This window comes from Syngnathus leptorhynchus, chromosome 7 (assembly GCF_054491065.1).
Source record: "Syngnathus leptorhynchus isolate UIUO chromosome 7, UIUO_Slep, whole genome shotgun sequence".
Classification (NCBI taxonomy): Eukaryota; Metazoa; Chordata; class Actinopteri; order Syngnathiformes; family Syngnathidae; genus Syngnathus; species Syngnathus leptorhynchus.
The window spans coordinates 206,387-221,947 of record NC_141201.1 but is presented as its reverse complement, the minus strand read 5'-3'; the positions used below and the strand labels follow the sequence as shown (position 1 = coordinate 221,947).

The 15,561-nt window shown below is 57.5% G+C and overlaps 3 protein-coding genes and 1 non-coding gene across 9 annotated transcripts; 1 reads left to right on the top strand and 3 right to left on the bottom strand.

Annotated features, from left to right (window-relative positions):
* Positions 1–484: 484 nt before the first annotated feature.
* LOC147053908 (synaptosomal-associated protein 25) lies at positions 485–2,548 on the top strand. Of its 4 annotated transcripts, none has more exons than XM_085916200.1 (7): positions 485–656; positions 986–1,027; positions 1,165–1,213; positions 1,409–1,520; positions 1,887–2,030; positions 2,120–2,264; positions 2,408–2,548. In XM_085916200.1, exons 1-7 carry the CDS (start codon positions 585–587, stop codon positions 2,471–2,473), a joined length of 630 nt encoding a protein of 209 aa, XP_085772326.1. In that variant the 5' UTR covers positions 485–584; the 3' UTR covers positions 2,474–2,548. The 4 variants fall into 4 exon arrangements, with proteins under 4 accessions (XP_085772326.1, XP_085772325.1, XP_085772328.1 ...); XM_085916202.1 differs by having other exon boundaries at positions 590–656; positions 1,414–1,520; XM_085916199.1 differs by having other exon boundaries at positions 1,165–1,520.
* An 823-nt stretch (positions 2,549–3,371) lies between these two features.
* Positions 3,372–12,082, bottom strand: LOC147053907 (integrator complex subunit 4-like). Of its 3 annotated transcripts, XM_085916908.1 has the most exons (26): positions 11,560–12,082; positions 10,775–10,999; positions 10,457–10,591; positions 10,145–10,369; positions 8,634–8,828; positions 8,392–8,509; positions 8,109–8,303; positions 7,932–8,020; positions 7,814–7,864; positions 7,612–7,700; positions 7,340–7,460; positions 7,128–7,199; positions 6,860–7,034; positions 6,595–6,800; positions 6,334–6,476; positions 6,113–6,228; positions 5,899–6,032; positions 5,672–5,826; positions 5,509–5,602; positions 5,252–5,332; positions 5,039–5,169; positions 4,703–4,762; positions 4,483–4,645; positions 4,236–4,379; positions 3,845–3,965; positions 3,372–3,752 (listed from the first exon to the last, which is right to left on the bottom strand). In XM_085916908.1, the coding sequence occupies exons 1-26, from the start codon at positions 11,869–11,871 to the stop codon at positions 3,568–3,570; spliced, it is 3,735 nt and encodes a 1,244-aa protein (XP_085773034.1). In that variant the 5' UTR covers positions 11,872–12,082; the 3' UTR covers positions 3,372–3,567. The 3 variants fall into 3 exon arrangements, with proteins under 3 accessions (XP_085773034.1, XP_085773032.1, XP_085773033.1); XM_085916906.1 differs by lacking the exons at positions 10,145–10,369; positions 10,457–10,591; positions 10,775–10,999; positions 11,560–12,082 and adding an exon at positions 9,626–10,034; XM_085916907.1 differs by lacking the exons at positions 3,372–3,752; positions 3,845–3,965; positions 4,236–4,379; ... (18 more) ...; positions 8,634–8,828; positions 11,560–12,082 and adding an exon at positions 11,329–11,546 and having other exon boundaries at positions 9,913–10,369.
* A 232-nt stretch (positions 12,083–12,314) lies between these two features.
* Positions 12,315–15,339, bottom strand: rps3 (ribosomal protein S3). Its single transcript, XM_085916497.1, has 7 exons — positions 15,211–15,339; positions 14,303–14,433; positions 13,687–13,780; positions 13,516–13,610; positions 12,953–13,140; positions 12,680–12,888; positions 12,315–12,384 (listed from the first exon to the last, which is right to left on the bottom strand). Exons 1-6 carry the CDS (start codon positions 15,238–15,240, stop codon positions 12,686–12,688), a joined length of 741 nt encoding a protein of 246 aa, XP_085772623.1. The 5' UTR covers positions 15,241–15,339; the 3' UTR covers positions 12,315–12,384; positions 12,680–12,685.
* LOC147053906 (small nucleolar RNA SNORD15) lies at positions 13,943–14,092 on the bottom strand. The gene has a single exon (XR_015066821.1). It is a non-coding gene; the product is annotated as a small nucleolar RNA SNORD15 (small nucleolar RNA).
* Positions 15,340–15,561: the final 222 nt, after the last annotated feature.

Below are 15,561 nucleotides of genomic sequence, written 5' to 3'. Positions count from 1 at the left end.
ATTGACGCTCCTTAGGTTGTCGCGGGAGGGAGCGACGGGAGGCGGAGTCGTGGCTAGCGGATGGGCGAGTCCTGGGGAGAGAGAGAGAGAGAGAGGACAGGAGAGCGTCACAAAGAGCTTTGCGCTTCATTTTCACAATGAACCGGTGACAGGTAAGACGTCCGCTCCCTTTCGGGCGCTCAGAGTCTCCCTCGCCGCTAGTTGACGTCCCAAACAAAGAAATGAAAATGGGACGTAGCGCTCGCAGCGTCTCGGTGACGACTCCAGAGCACCGACGGGACTCGCGTCGGGATGGGTCGGCCAAAAGTGCGGCGAAAATGAGATCGGAAGGCTCAATTTGACGTTTTCTTCTTTTGTTTTCATTCATTTGTGTTTTGGTCATACTCTTAAAGAAGATAATATTGCAAGTTTGTGTCCAGGTGCTGACAGGTCGTGTTGTGAACATATGATGACGTACGTGCGTGTGTAGCGATGATGATGTCATTGTGCTCTGCAGGTGTAAAAGCGCCTGATGCTTTGTGCTAATCTCAGCACCTGCCGCTGAACACACATTCGCACGCACGCACGCACGCACGCACGCACGCATGGCGTCCGAGCCATCCGCCGCGAGTGGGCAGGAGGAGCTACAAAGGAGAGCCAATCAGGTGACAGATGAGGTGAGGTGAGTCTTCTTGACGATGTCTCGCACACGCGCGTCCAAGTCGGGCCACCTGGTCATGCGTGTGGAGATGTACACAAATGTGTGTGCGCTCCCCCCAAGGCGTGAAGGGGACAGGCAGGCGGGGCTGGTGGGCGGGGCTGGCTCTCCACCTGCCTCACCTGGTTGCCATGTAGACGTGCGCCGCCGCAAAGGCGCAGCGGCCTTGGATGGCTCGCTCGCTCGCACACGGTGCAGCCATGCACAAAGATCCTCACTCATTCTTATGGTCTTGGTGCAAACATCAGTCTCCTTCCTTGCACGTGTGTGTGTGTGTGTGTGTTGCAGTCACTGGAGAGCACACGCAGGATGATGCAGCTGGTGGAGGAGGTACATGCACGCACGCGCACACATGTGCCCTCTTTTTGCATCAGAAGCCAACGCGTCGCCGGTGTGTGTGTGTGTGTGTGTGTGTGTGTGTGTGTGTGTGTGTGTGTGTGTGTGTGTGCGCGCATTTGTCTCACTAGAGCAAAGACGCCGGCATCCGAGCATTGGTCATGTTGGATGAACAAGGAGGTAAAAGTTGGGCGAGAGCAAAGAGCGCGCAGTGGTCCACGCTGCAGCTTGAATCTGGGAGAAGGCTTGGCACTCAGCTTCTATCCATTTGCCCGTGTGTCCTTCCTGCCTGCCATTTGGCACCAAAGTCAGCTGGAGGAAGTGGCAGCGAGCTGCTTGTGAGCCATTTTTTTTTCTTTCTTTTCCTGCCGTCAGAACAGCTGGAGCGTATCGAAGAAGGTTTGGATCAGATCGACTCGGACATGAAAGAAGCCGAGAAAAACCTGACCGACCTGGCCAAATGTTGCGGCCTGTGCGCTTGTGACAAGTACGTGCGAGCCAGCGAGCGTCCATTAGCCCGACAAGGTCGTGGCCCGAGGTGCCGCAGGAAATGTCCTTCCCGCCGCAGCCGCACCATTTGCCCATGAAGTTGCGAGGCAATGTGGTCAATGCAGCGCTCTTGCGCTAATGCGCTTTCAATGTGTACTTTGGAAATCCAAAGTACACATTGAAAGATGGGGCTGGGTGAGGCGAGCAGCTCCACCAAGGCCCAGGCGCCAGCTCTTTTGGCTTTGACGCTTGTTCTGATCTTCGACTCGGCCCATCTGGCTCTCGCTAACGAGGCGCTCCCGTCCCGTCCCGTCCCGTCCCGTCCCGTCCCGTCCCGTCCCGTCCCGTCGTCTGTGCTCGTCAGACTCAAGTCCTTGGAGGAAAGCGCCGCCTACAAGGCGGTTTGGGGCGGCGGCTCAGGAGCGGACGGGGTGGTGTCGGGTCAGCCGTCGTCCCGAGTGGTGGACGAGCGCGAGCAGATGATTATGAGCGGAGGATACATTCGAAGGTAAGCGTTTTGTTTTTTTTTGCTCTAGCGGCGGCGGTGCCGACCAAACGGCTTCCCTCCGCTGCCGCCCCCGCCTTTGTCCCAATCAGGGTGACGCAGGACGCCCGCGAGGACGAGATGAACGACAACCTGACGCACGTGGGCAGCATCGTGGGCAACCTGAGGTGCATGGCGCTGGACATGGGCAGCGAGATCGACTCACAGAACTTGCAGATAGAGCGCGTGCGGACAAAGGTGAGCGGCGGCGGCGCCGACGACGCACGATTGGATGGCCCGTCACCATTATGCTGAGGGAAGAAAGTCAAACACACCGTTTGAGGAAGATGAAGGATGAGACCGACTCGCCCATTTGTTTGTTGGCCTTGACCTTTGTGCAGGCCGTTGTAAACGTGACGCGCATCGACACGGCCAACCAGAAAGCCAACAACCTCATGAAAAGATGAGGAGGAGGAGGAGACGACGACGTCGCGGGAGGGCGGAAGGGCGGGACGTTCAACGTTCGGCAAAGACGACGGAGCGCCGTTGACAACGTTCTCTCTCACTCTCTCCTTCAGCACCAATAAAGCGCACCCAGCGAGACTCTATGCGTGTTTGGCTCGCTCTGCCCTGGGGTTGAAATTGCGGCCAACATCATAGCTGACATGCACCGCTTGCTTGCGGGCGGGCGGGCGGGCAAGCTCATTTTCACCATCCCGCCGGATTTTTAAGCACATTTTCAAATGACATTGCGGAAGACATTTCCAAGCTGCGCCTGCCTGTGCCAGTGCCTGCACCTGACTTCTTCCCTCCCAACGCCAACTTCTCACAACGACCAGCATGTACACGCACGAAAGGATTCTTTTGGAAATGACGCCTAACTAAATGGACACAACCAATCGAGATCGGAAGCGACCAGGCTAACGTCAACCTACTAGAAACTGCAAGTTGCCACTGCCGGTCGGGAAAAGTCCACCGGCCGCTGCAGCAACTTGTACTCACTCGTCCGCCGCGCCGCGCCGCGCCGCTGCATCTTTTTGTGGCGCTTTCACAACTCGTCCGTTTGTGAAATGGGGGGCGGGCGGAACAACACCCGACCGCCACACGTCGCAAATCATGCAAATTGAAGGATGTTCACCCATTCGAGAAATTGCTCAAACGTCGTGCGACATTTCAATAGAATCGAATCGAACCAAATCGACGATTTACGCGTCACGATTGCAGTTGTTTCTACTATTTGCTTCGTGGCCACCAGGAGGCACACCTGGTCCGAACAAGAACAGGCCGCTCAGTTAGTTCGCTGCTATTTTGAGTCGTTCCCCGTAGAAGAATCTTCTTCATCACCACGAATAAGTGGCGCGCACATTAAAAATGGCCATTTTTTATTTTTCTGTCGCAACAAAAGTAAAAAGGCGCAAGCTTGGCGGGATAAAGAATAGCAGCCTTTCTGTGAACAAGAAAAAAGGTGTACAAATGCCATGGGTCCACTTGTGCCGGTCTTGTCTACTATGTACGTCAAAGCTGCCACGAGCGCATATTTGTGACCTTGCTAGCGTTAGCATTAGCGTCTGGCAGGCTTGGGCATGATGAAGACTTTGACGGCCTCGCTGAAGGCGATGGTTCCTTCTACGGCGCGCTCGGCTGGCGGGAGGCCGTCCACGCTGTCGCTCCACGCCAGCTTGGAGTCCCTCGCCGCCGCCGCCGAGCTGTAGGCCAGCAGTAAGCGCACCTCCACCTGAGAAGGCTCTGAGACGGAGGAAAAAGGAAAATACGCATTCTTTTCAGATTGGCAATTTTGATTTTTTCCCGCGCACAGGATTGTCCGTCGGCCACCTTACCCGTCCAGGCGCCGTGCGATAGGTAGACCTGCGTGATGAGCCTGTGGCGGTGCGGTCCCGGCTGGCGAAAGTCTCCCGGTTTGGGGTGGATCACGTGACTCTGGCCGTCGGGATAAAGGACCTGAGGAGAAGACCTGAGGCTTCAAGGGCGCCGCGCGCGCTTTGGAAAGCTCCGCCCGGCGTGCCCTCGGCATTGGCCGGCCAACTCCGATGACCGTCGTCGCCTTCTCCTTTACCGTACCCGCGGCATTTGCTTCGACTCGAACGCTTCGGTTCTCGGTCGCCTTTGCCGGACGGGCAAGGGTCCGAGCCAAGCGATCAAATCAGCGGTGCGGAAGCGATCAAATCAGCGCTGCGGAAACACCACGCGGGGCGGCGCCTTTTGTCTCACCTCCACTTTGACCGAGTTGTGCGGGTCGCGGACGTGCTCCAGAGTGGCGTCCACGTCCAGCGCCACCACCAGGCCCGACGTGAACTTGAGCGGGTTGTCCGACTCTCCCGTGGGCTCGATGATGTTGGCCGTGGCTCGGTGGATCTGCGCAAAGAAAGCCTTTTGCCATGGGCAATCCAACAGGCGGGCGGGCAGGCGGGCAGGCAGGCGGGCAGGCAGGCAGGCAGGCAGGCGGGCGGGCGGGCACCTGAGGCGGGAGGCAGAGACGCAGCAGGGCACTCTGCCTCAGCGACGTCTCCAGGATGCGGAGCAGCTCGGCCGGCTTGCGGGACGCCGGGCGCGGCGGCGTGGCCTCCGCCAGCTTGTCCGCAAAGCTGTCTTGCAGGTGAGGGAGCTCGGCCGCAAATAGCCTGCAGGGGGCGCTCGTTCGTTCACTCATAATCATCTGCTCGTGAGGCACAACTCACCTGTGGAAAGAGTCCAGCTCCTGCAGGAACTTTTCGCAGGCACCGGCGAGAGCATCCTGCCTGCAGACGGCAAAGCGCCGGCCGGTGAGACAGACGGAGGGACGGACGAACGAACGAACGAACGAACAGACGGCCAGCCACCGATTAGCGCAAAGTCAAATGGAACACACAAACTACTTTGAGAACAAAGTCACAAGCAAACTGCTCGGAAAACGAACCGAAACTACACGGCCAGTGTCATTTGAGCAAAAATCTCTCGCTTTCGGACACGATATCCGGCGAAGCGTGAGCTGCGACGAGATCAACGCGAGCGCCGACGGAGGGCGTGCGACTGACCCGGGCGCGGCGCGCGCGCTGAGAACGAGCTGCAGCGCTTTGGCCTGCAGCCGCACGTGATGGATAACGGCCACCTGTTGGCTCTCCAGACCGCTGTACATGAACTCCAGCTTGTAGGTCTCCTCCAAGACCTGCAACGCACACACACACACACACACGTGCGCGTGAGCAGCCGGCCGCGCATCAAGGGCCGGCGTCTATTTAGCGAGCGACCTGCTGGGCAGCCGCCACGGCCGTGCCGCTCTGCCTCCAGCAGAGAGCCACCGGCATCTTGCACAGCTTCTCCTGCAGAGCCTGAAGGCACACAAGACAAGGCAACACTGCTGGGCGCGGGGCCCTTTCAACGGCAAAACCAAATCAAGAAATAAAAGGCAACACGTCCAACAACGCGAGTCGGGCTGCAAATGTGGGCAAAAGCCAGGATTTTTGTGCACGGAGGCCGCAACGTCGGCTATTTGGCGCTGGGTGACCTTGATGAGCAGAAGCTGGCAGCGCAGGTAGGTGGCGCAGAAGTCGGCCGCTCCGGCGAGTTCTGTCTGCAGCTGGCCCAGCCTCTCCAAGTCACTGGCACACGAACGAGAACGAGGTCAAAAATCTGCTCCCACCCACGCCCGGTGGCAACCTCACAAGTACCGTATGGTGAAGATGAGCAGGTCCTGAGCTCCGGGCGCTTCCAGGTTCTGGATGGTGCTCACCCGCTCCAGACTTTGCTGCAGAAAGAGCCGCGCCGACTCCACGCCTTGACAGTCGGCAGAGTCCAAAGCGTGGAGCTGCTTCCTGCCCGGCAGCTGAAAGCGGCAAAGCGGCGGGCGCGTCACGGCCCAGGAGAGGAAAAGGCGGCGCCCGTGCGCAATTCTGACCCGCAGAGCCGGCACCAGGTGCGACAGGCTGTCCCTCAGGTAGGCGTAGTGTCTGAAGGTGTGGTCGGAGAAGAGCGCCGGCATGGTGGGACACGACTTGGCCGCGTTGAAGACCAAGACCAGGACGGCGATGTCTGACCTCGCCGTCAAGAACAAACAACCCCACCGGCCGGACAGAGGCCACGGCGGGAAGGGAGGTAGGCAGGAAGGATACAGGCCGGGTCGTCCATGTCGGGTTCCGGCGTGTCAAAGTAAGGGTGCGTGCTGAGGAGTTCCGGGACCAGCGGCAAGACCAGCATGGGGTGGCGCGCCCCCATAAACTTGAGACACCTGCGGCCAACGAGATGAGCCTTACGAGCGACACGCACGCACGCACGCACGCACGAACGGAGGGAGGGAGGGAGGGAGGGAGGGACGGCCGCCTGGGGAACTCACTTCCAGACCGAGTTGCGGTCGGCGGGATACTTGTTGAGGTTCTTGAGCAGCTCCAACAGGGCCAGCTGGACGCACTCCTTGGTGGACACGTTGGTGTAGCACAACAGCTCGTGCAGAGCTTCTCGGATGTCGCGAGACGAGTCCTGAGCCACCGAGCCAGCGACAAGAAAAGAAAAGAAAAATGCCTTTTGGGGCTTGTCTGTCTAACAATAGACAAATACAACAGACGACACGGGACAAAGCATCTTTTGCTTGGCGTACCTCCAGAACTGCCAGCACCGTGTCCAGCTGGTCCTCCCGGAGCGTGATGTGCGTGGAGATCTCTCGGAGCACGTGGATGGACTGCAGCCGCACCTCCTCGATCTCGTCGTTGAACATGTCCACCAGGAAGTCCAGACACTTCTCGGCGAAGCCGGCCGACGAGCGGGCCAGCCGGCACAGAGCCTCCACCGCCGCGATGCGCACCTCTGCAAAACATTCAAGGTGACCGCCCGGGAGGGCAAAGCGTGCCGCCGCCGCCACGTACCAAACATCTCATCCTCCAGGCCGTGGACAAAAGCTCCGCAGGCACCCGAGGCGATCAGGTTGACCGTGTTGGTGTCTACTTTCTCCTTGGGGGCGTCGTCGGCCCACTTCCTGCCGGACGAGAACTCGCCCGAAGCAAAGAGCTCCTTGGCGCGCTCGTGGGCCGTGCGCTTCCTCTGAGAAAGTGCGAGAGCAGAGGAGCAGTGGAAGGAGAGGGCCGGCGGCTCAAAGTCACTCGGCTCAATTTCAGCCGGCCGGCCTTGACTCACCCTCAGATCGGACATCAGCTTCTTGTCCAGCGTCTGCTCCAGGAAGTGAGGACTCACCTGCGACATGGAACCCTGGAACGGGACAAAGCCAAGTGAGGAGGAGGTGGAGGACAACGCAAAGAGCGCAGCAGTCGGCGGCCGACGCAAAGAACGCAGCAGACGCAAAGAACGCAGCAGACGCAAAGAGCGCAGCGGCGGCGGACGCGCCTCACCAGCGTTTTGGCGGCCTGCACGCGCACCATCCACGAGCCGTCGCTGACCATGTGACTGATCTTCCCGAAGGCGTCGTCCACCAGCCGGACCTCCTCGTTGGACGACGGGATGGGCACGATGCTGAGGGAAGGCAGAAAGGGTTAGGGCTCTGCTGCTTTGTCATTTGCAGCCAGACAGCTCTGAGGTGGCCGGACGCCGCACGCCACGCCACGCCACGCCACAAGTCTTCATGAATGGCGAGAAATGAAAAGGAGACGGCGTAGGCACGCACCTCTCAGGATACAAGACGCTCAGCACCCAAACCATTCCGACGGCGGCCGAGCGAACCTGCTCGTAGTCGTCCGCCAGCAGCCGGCACGCCTGCGTGCACGCACGCACGCACGCACGCACGCACAGACGCACAGACGCATCAGAGCTTGCTTTTGCCGCTCCCGAGTTGGAGAGTGAAAGCCTTTTCCAAAAATGGGCCTCACCTGCTCGTAAATCACCTGCTGAATCTTGGTGCCTCTCTCGTGCAGCTGCAGCTGGAAGACACGCAAGTCAAGAGTCAAGGGACGCGTGGGCCACGCCGCGCCATGCCGCGCCCGCTACCATGGCTTTGAGGGCCGCCGTGCGCACTCTGGGGTCCTGATCGCCAAAGAAGTCGCTGATGACGGCGGGCGCGTCGTCCCGGGCCGCCCCTGAGCAAACAAAGCGCCGTTTCAATCCCGGAAATGGAGGGAAGAGCCGCTGTTTGCGAGATGCGTGGCAAAACACTCCATCTCCCACCTGCGGGCGCCTCGCCGTCCGCGGCGCCCAGACGTCCCAGCAGCTGCAGACATTTGATCCTCACTCCGAAGGAGGCGTCCGACAGATGCTGGCGGGCCACCTCCAGCAGCCGCCGCGCCGCCGCCGGGTTCTCCGCAAGCTGAGCGCCCGCCGTCAGAAGGCTGTCCAGAAGCTGCGCCAGGACCTGATGGGACTCTGGCAGGCACACAACAGACAACCATTTGGGGGGGAGGTGAGGACAGACGGCAGAGAAGAGGGCGCCCGGCCGCGCCGCTCGGCTCACTCTCGTTAGCCACCGCCGCCACGACATCCTCCACGATGCAGTCGGGACTGAAGCCCGGCGTTGTGGACAGGACGCCCAGCAGGGACGCGATCTTCAGTCGCACCGAGTTATCGGTTTCCTGCACCGGCAAACAACGCAAAGTGAAAGTGACAGCGCACACGTGGCCATTCCTCGCGCGGGCAGCGGACCGGCTGACGGCTTTTGCTTTTTTTCCGCCCGGAACCCGGCCTGCTCAGCGGTACCTTGTAGTAGTGCTCCAGGAGGATCCTGACGACACCCTCCACGCTCTCGGCCTCCACGGGCTTGCGGGCGAAGTGCAGCAGGAAGTGCAAAGCGTCTGTGGCGTTGGCGGCCTTGCACAGATCCACGTGGAGAGCCGCCGACTTGCTGGGCTTGCACAGACGAAGCTTCTTGGACGCAACTTCTTCGGCGGGAACCTGCGATGGCGACGCTCCAAACGTCAGGTTCCCCGAGCACGCTCGCGACTCAAAACATCTGTCGAATCGTCTTCAAATTTGGTGTAAAATACCCAAGCCGGCCCATCTCTGAAAATATCCCAATCCTGGCTCCGATGTCATGGATCTTATAAAAGTGAGCCAAACCTCCGTAACCTCCATGCCCACGTCAATTTTCGAGACATCTTCTTACGGCTTCAGAAAGAGTCAAGTGCATAAGATCCAACACCACATCGAGGCCATCAATTTGACCTTCTCAGAGCGCGATGTGAGCAACGTGATTGTTGGTGATGAGCTTACTGACGCTTTTGGAGATGAACGCTTCGGACTTTGCATTTTTAACGCTTTTAAAGAATCTTAGCTTCTTCCTATTCGAACGTGATGACTCTAACTAACTCTGGAAGTGTCTCGGAAAGATCTAATCACATATAGGAATATCAAACAAGCCGAGAGGGGACCTTCCCGAACTTGTTGATATTCTCATGACGTAAAAACATGGAATTGGATTGTCAGCCTTATCTTTGGGGGGAGGTTTTTATGTCAGCTTCACTTGTTTAGTTAGACTTTGACGGAAGCACAGTGCACACGACTCGTTGTTGTCTTCGCCTTTTGTTCTTTACTTTCACGATTTCGGAGGCACGAAGACCAGCAACGCCAGCCGGTTAGCCACAGCTAACTTAGCAGTTGAGCAGCCGCGTCGTAGTCGTCAATTTCCTTGTCAGCTCTCGCCCAAACGTTCGTCTACCAATCGCCCCAGAGCGGGTGCGAACGAGTCTCACCTGTACGACTCTGGAGAATTCCTCATAAACTCGTTTCTTTAGATGCGCCGCCATGTCGACAAAAGAACAAGTAGCGCTTAGCAGCACGCGCACTTGTCCCACCGTGCTTTCCGTAGGTACGGCAAGCAAGTCAAAACAAAAAGCGATTGCTAGTCATCCAAAATTACAAGTAGCGCGCTTGTCCCACCGTGCTTTCCGTAGGTAAGGCAAGCAAGTCAAAACAAAACGCGATTGGTAGTCATCCAAAGCTAGCCCGGTGGGCTTGACTCAAAAACGACAATGTTGCGAAACAAAGCATTTACAATTCATTTTGTGAAAAAGCCACGTATAAGAAACACAATTTTAATCATTTCATAAACTACGCCACCTGACGCGAGGCCGACCTTTCAGATGTCGGCCAAAAGGGCGCGTGTGATGCGGACCGTGACCTCGTCACCACCAGGTGAAGGTGAGCGTGTGGAAAAAGTTGTAGCTGCGCGCCAGGAAAGTCTTCTCCGTGACGTAAGGTCGGACGTGCACCGTGTAGCCCTGACTCTGGATGTCCCTTTGCACGCAGTCCAGCAGGTCAGCGGCCGTGGGCCCCGCCTTCCAGGGCCCGAAGGTCACCACCGAGTCCTTGTTGGCCCGCAGGCCGCTGAGAGCGTTGTCGTAGCAAGCCCAGTCCTCGTCCGTCCGCAGGACACACAACACCACGGTGGAACGGCGGGAAGCCACCGCCTCTGCCCGGGCGATGCGGATCAGAACCTGCGCCGGGACAACACCGACAACAGCCGACTTAGGAAGGAAGGAAGGAAGGAAGGAACAAACTGCTCCGAGTAACTGAGCACACACCTCAATGTTCTCCTTGTAGTGCGGCACTCTGGCCAAGAACTGCTGCCTGCCCACCATCTCGCCAAAGAGCACGGGACTCTCCTCTAAACGCTTTGCCAGCGCCGTCACGTTGTAGTGCAGCGACTCCCGGTGAACCTGGCGAACACGGGTCGACCCGCCGGTTAGCCTTAAGTTAATTGAGCTGTTTAACAGTCGTAGTCGTCAATTTCCTTGCTGGCTCTCGAGTCGAGAAACATGTGAAGAGATCCAAAAGGAATCAGAGTGAAATCAAAACGCCAATACGACCTCCCGAAGCCCCTTCATAACACGCGGCGGCACCTGCGGGATGTCGTTGTCGGGCAGCCGCTCAGAGCGGAGGAACTCCAGGATGGCCCCAAAGTGCTCTCCGTGGCGGTCCAGGAAGAAATGCCCCTGCGCGTCCTTGGGCAGTTTGGGGGGCCCGTCGAACCACTGGGCCAGCTTGGACTCGGGGTACTTGGTGAGCGTGGCCACGCTGGTGCAGAACCTTTGGCCGCCCACGTTCAAGTGGACCACGTGCATGTGCTGAAGACAGACAGGCAGACAGACAGACAGACAGACAGACAGACAGCATCAGTCAAGTCGATATTGATTTATGATACTTCTTTGTGGTTTTTTATGACACAATGACTAGCTGGTGAATCTGCCTCAAATTCAGGTCAGCGTCGCTATCCATAGCGACCGAGCTCTGAAGCAGGCCGAGAGATGCTCTTCCGGATCGCCGAAGGGGGCGAAACACAACATTCCACGAGACTTTTTCTTGTTGTTGTTGCGGTGCACGAAATGTGCTTGTTTGTCTTCCTGCATATTGGAGAGGAAAAGTAAGGAACGAAAAGAACAAGACGTGGCTTAACCGTCACGTTCCTTTCCACGCCAGCCACAAGTTGTAGCATTTGTTGATGTGAAAGGCTTGTTGGCGTAGCGTAGCGTGGCGAGAGATCCGACCCAAAAGAGCGCCTGCTCGCGGAGTGGACGCGTCTTTCATCCAACAACGAACGAACGAACGAACGATTTTTTTTTTTCTTCTCGTGACTCCAATTTATGTTGAGCAGCAAACGATTACGAGTCATCTTTCGTGCGCTTACTGGAGGCGTGTGTTCCTCCACGTCCGCCAAGTCGACTTGGTTCATTTTTGCTTCTTTTTCTTCCTTCGCGTCGAGCAGGTGAGGCGGCGTGGCGTGGCTCGGCAGGGCGTGGCTGGCGCGGCTGGCTGGCTTCTTCCGGATGCTGACGTCAACTTGGGCAACAATCATAAAATCACGCCGCAATCGGCCCGTCTGCTTTTTTAATTCAGCTGCAGTCCCAAGCACACAAGAGTCCTCGGATATGTCTTGCATTCGTTTAGCCCATAAAATTGCTTTATCCAATGTCATTCTTGAAAGTGAGTCAATATTCATTTGGATAGCGAGCGAGCGTTATTTTCAAACCATTGGCTAATATTGAAATGGACACTAACTGAGCCACACTTTTCTTGTTTGTACAAGTGCTGCCTCCCTGCCCAAACTGGACATTTGGCAAGATTTTGCAATCATGTCAAATCACATCCACGTTTCACCACCTTGAATTGCAATTTGGCCAGCCGAGCCAGGGAGGGAGCATCTTTTGCTCTGCCAGTCGGCCAGCCAGCCAGGGAGGGAGGGAGCATCTTTTGCTCTGCCAGTCGGCCAGCCCGCCAGCCAGGGAGGGAGGGAGCATCTTTTGCTCTGCCAGTCGGCCAGCCGGCCAGCCAGGGAGGGAGGGAGCATCTTTTGCTCTGCCAGTCGGCGTCCCCGCTCCAGGTGCCCGCTCGCTTGCTTCTCCTCACCGGCAGGACAAAAGCCAATCCAAGGCACACAAGAGCTTCTTTTGAATATTTTATTTTTTGTACACAAAACACGCTCTTTCTGCTGTCAATGTGAAGCCCTACCTGTCTGCAAGGGAAAAACAAAAGGGCACATTGTTACTATGCAAGCGTGACGGACGTTTTCTTCCAAGCTCGTCATTCAGTTGGGCCTTTCTCACCAACGCCGAGCAAAATATCCAAAGCCAGAACGAACCACGTGTGTTTCATATTGGTGACCTTTTAGAGGGAGGCCATTTCCCTTTCAAAATTGTCAAGGATATCCAGCTTTTGCCTTTAATTGTACAATCAAGTCGCAATTGGCCAGTTGGCAGGCAACGGCCGGCGCGTGTGAGAATGCCGAAGCTCCGCCCACCCCTACCCACCTTGCTTTAGGCGTTGGGCACGGGCGCGGCCGCCTGAGGCATGACGGGCACGTCGGGCTTGGCGCCCTTCTGCTCCGAGATGGGCGTGGTGGGCAGCGGCTCGTCCTTGGGCTCCACGATGCTGACGTGGTCGGGGAGGGGCTTCTTGGGGCCGATCTTGCCGCTGGGGTCCCACGGCAGCATGATCTTCACCTTGATGCCCAGCACGCCTGCTCGGGCAAACACAAGCATCAGCCGGCGTCGGGGAAGCCCAAGCTTTTATGGCTCACTCACCCTGCCTGAGCAGAACGTGGCGGACGGCCGTGTCCACGTAGTAGTTGACGGGGTCTCCGCTGTGAATCATGAGTCCGTCCACAAACTTCATGGACTTTGCCCGCTGGCCCCTCAGCTTGCCCGACACCACCACCTCGCAGCCCTTGGCGCCGCTCTCCATGATGAACCTCAGCACGCCGTAACAGGCCCTGCGAGGATTAGCAAAAGGGCTTTTTGTGGCTGGCCTGGCGAGCGGGCGGGGCAGTCCGCCGCCACCGACGGGTTTCGTGATGCCGTCTGCGGCATCGCTAGCCATTAGGCGCCAGCCATCCCCGTGCTTTAAACGGCAACGTGTGCGCTAATGCCCCCTTTGTCCCTCTCAGACAAATGCCTCAGCGTCTTCAGCGTGAATGCGACCACGTCGCGGCGGCCGGAGGAGGCCCGAGCGGGAGCGCAGAACGCGCCCCGAGCGGCCGCCTCGCGGCCAACGCCGTGCGCGTCCGACTCGTCATCGTATCATCACCGAGGGAGCGCCGATCCAAAACAAAAGCCCCATTTGAATGCGGGCGACGCGGCTGCCTCACCTGCGCACGGCTAAACCTCCCAGCAGCTTGTAGCGCAGAGATTCAGCCTGAGCGATGGCGCACAGGCCGCGGGTGGCCACCTTCTCGGCGTATAGCTGCAAAACAAGAGAGGGACGACGTGAGGCCGGCGAAGGGCAAACGGCGGAGGCGCTCCTTTCGATTCCCACCCACCTCCACCGTGCCCTCGGGGAAGCCGAACCTCTTCTGGACCACGGCCGTAAGCTCTCGGATGCGGCGGCCTTTCTCTCCCAGAACATTCTGGGTCCTGGACAGAGACGGATGGACAGACGATCGTAAGCATCGGGCAGGCAAACATCGCAGCGACGACAGCGTCCCGAGAGAGAGAGATAGCTCAACTTTTACGGAATGTTAAGAAAAGCCGCTCGGCGGCCGGCCAGCCGCATTGAAAGCGCTGCCACGTTTTCGCCCCTCTCAGACAAATGCCTCAAGCGTCTTCAGCAGGAAAGCAACTTTGCCGGCCGGGGCAAACCGAGCAGGAAGGCAGAACGCCATCCCGAGCGGCCGCCTCACGGCCAACAAAGTCCGCGTCCGACTCGTCATCGTATCATCACCGAGGGGCGACTCTTCTATTGGCCCCCTTGGGTTGCTTTGGGCCGAGCACAAAACCGCAAGCGCTCAATGTTTACGGCAGAGAAGGGAGGATCGCGGAAACGGTGAAGGGAAGGCGGCGCGAGGTCCCGTCACTTACTCCCAATAGCAAATGGACTCGGTCGGAGGCGGTCTTTGGCGCCACCGGGTCCTCGGAAGGGGCGGGCGGGCGTCTTACCTGGTGGCGAGGATGATGATCTCGGTCCTGGTCGGGGTAACGCGCACCTCCACGCCCGAGTAACCGTCCTCGGCCAGCTCGCGAGTCAGAAACTCATTCAGCTCGGCCTTGAAGATCCCGTCTGAGACAAACTGCAGACAAACGGGTGAGCTGCGGTTAGCGAGCATTTTGACCTACACAGTAAGTAAGTATTTTCATCAGGTCACGCCAGTTGTAAAAGGCCAGTGCCAATATTCAAGAGGGAAGGGAGGGAGGGAGGGAGACAACGATACACGGCAATTTGTAAATGCATTTACTAGGCCTCCATTCCAAACACATTTGCTTTCCCACCCCTGCCTTGAAATAAAGCCTTTTTTATCAAGCCGATTTGGATCATCCGAACTTGCTCCAAAGTGTCAAGTGACTCATTTCCCAGGACGAAAGCACATGTCACCTTTAAATTGGCACCTTGCACGTTTTGCACCCCTTCGGCGAAACAAAGCTGCCTTCGTTCAAGTCTTTCGACAAGTTCGCGTGCCGTTCGACTTGCGGTCCCGACGACAAGTAACTTTAGCGGAAGCTCATGCTAAGCGCGTCAATGTGCGCGTCTCGAAACGCTCCACTTTTTCATTATGCGCCAAAAAGGCCAACTCGAACGTGGAGCAAGAAAAAAGGCAATGAAGCGTCATTCGGTCGCTGCACATCACGTCAAGTAAGTCATCGTCAATGCGGCGGAGGTGGCGCCGCCATGTTAGCTCGGCGCTGGAAAGCGGCGGCGACCTAAGCTGGCAGCATCTCGAACAATCCTGGCCGAGCAGATGCCGACTGCACGTTGAGTTGTGACAGCGGGCACAAAGGCGCTTGAGGCCGGCTGGCAGAGGGGCTATTTGGACGCAAAAGCTCCCGGCGAGCGATGAAATGACACCTACTTTCCTCTTCTTGGATATCTGCACCGCCATGTTTGCACGGGCCGTACACAGGAAAGGCCGCCCCGGCGATGCGGAAATGGATTTATACTACGTGTGATCACTTCCTTTGACGTCACGCGCAGACGACGTTTGCTGGGTTTCTTTTTTGAATTTTTTTAGGAGCATGCGCTCTTCTGCGTACGGCAAAGCAAGAGTAACAAAAAGTTACTTAAAGCGAATCATAAACAACTGCTTTATTTAAAGTTCTTTTTTTTTTATTTTGATCAAGTTTACAGCTCAAAAACATCCCTCAACTCGTTTCACAGCAACAAGAGCAATCGTAAACGTCCACACAAACTTTGTTGCCATCAC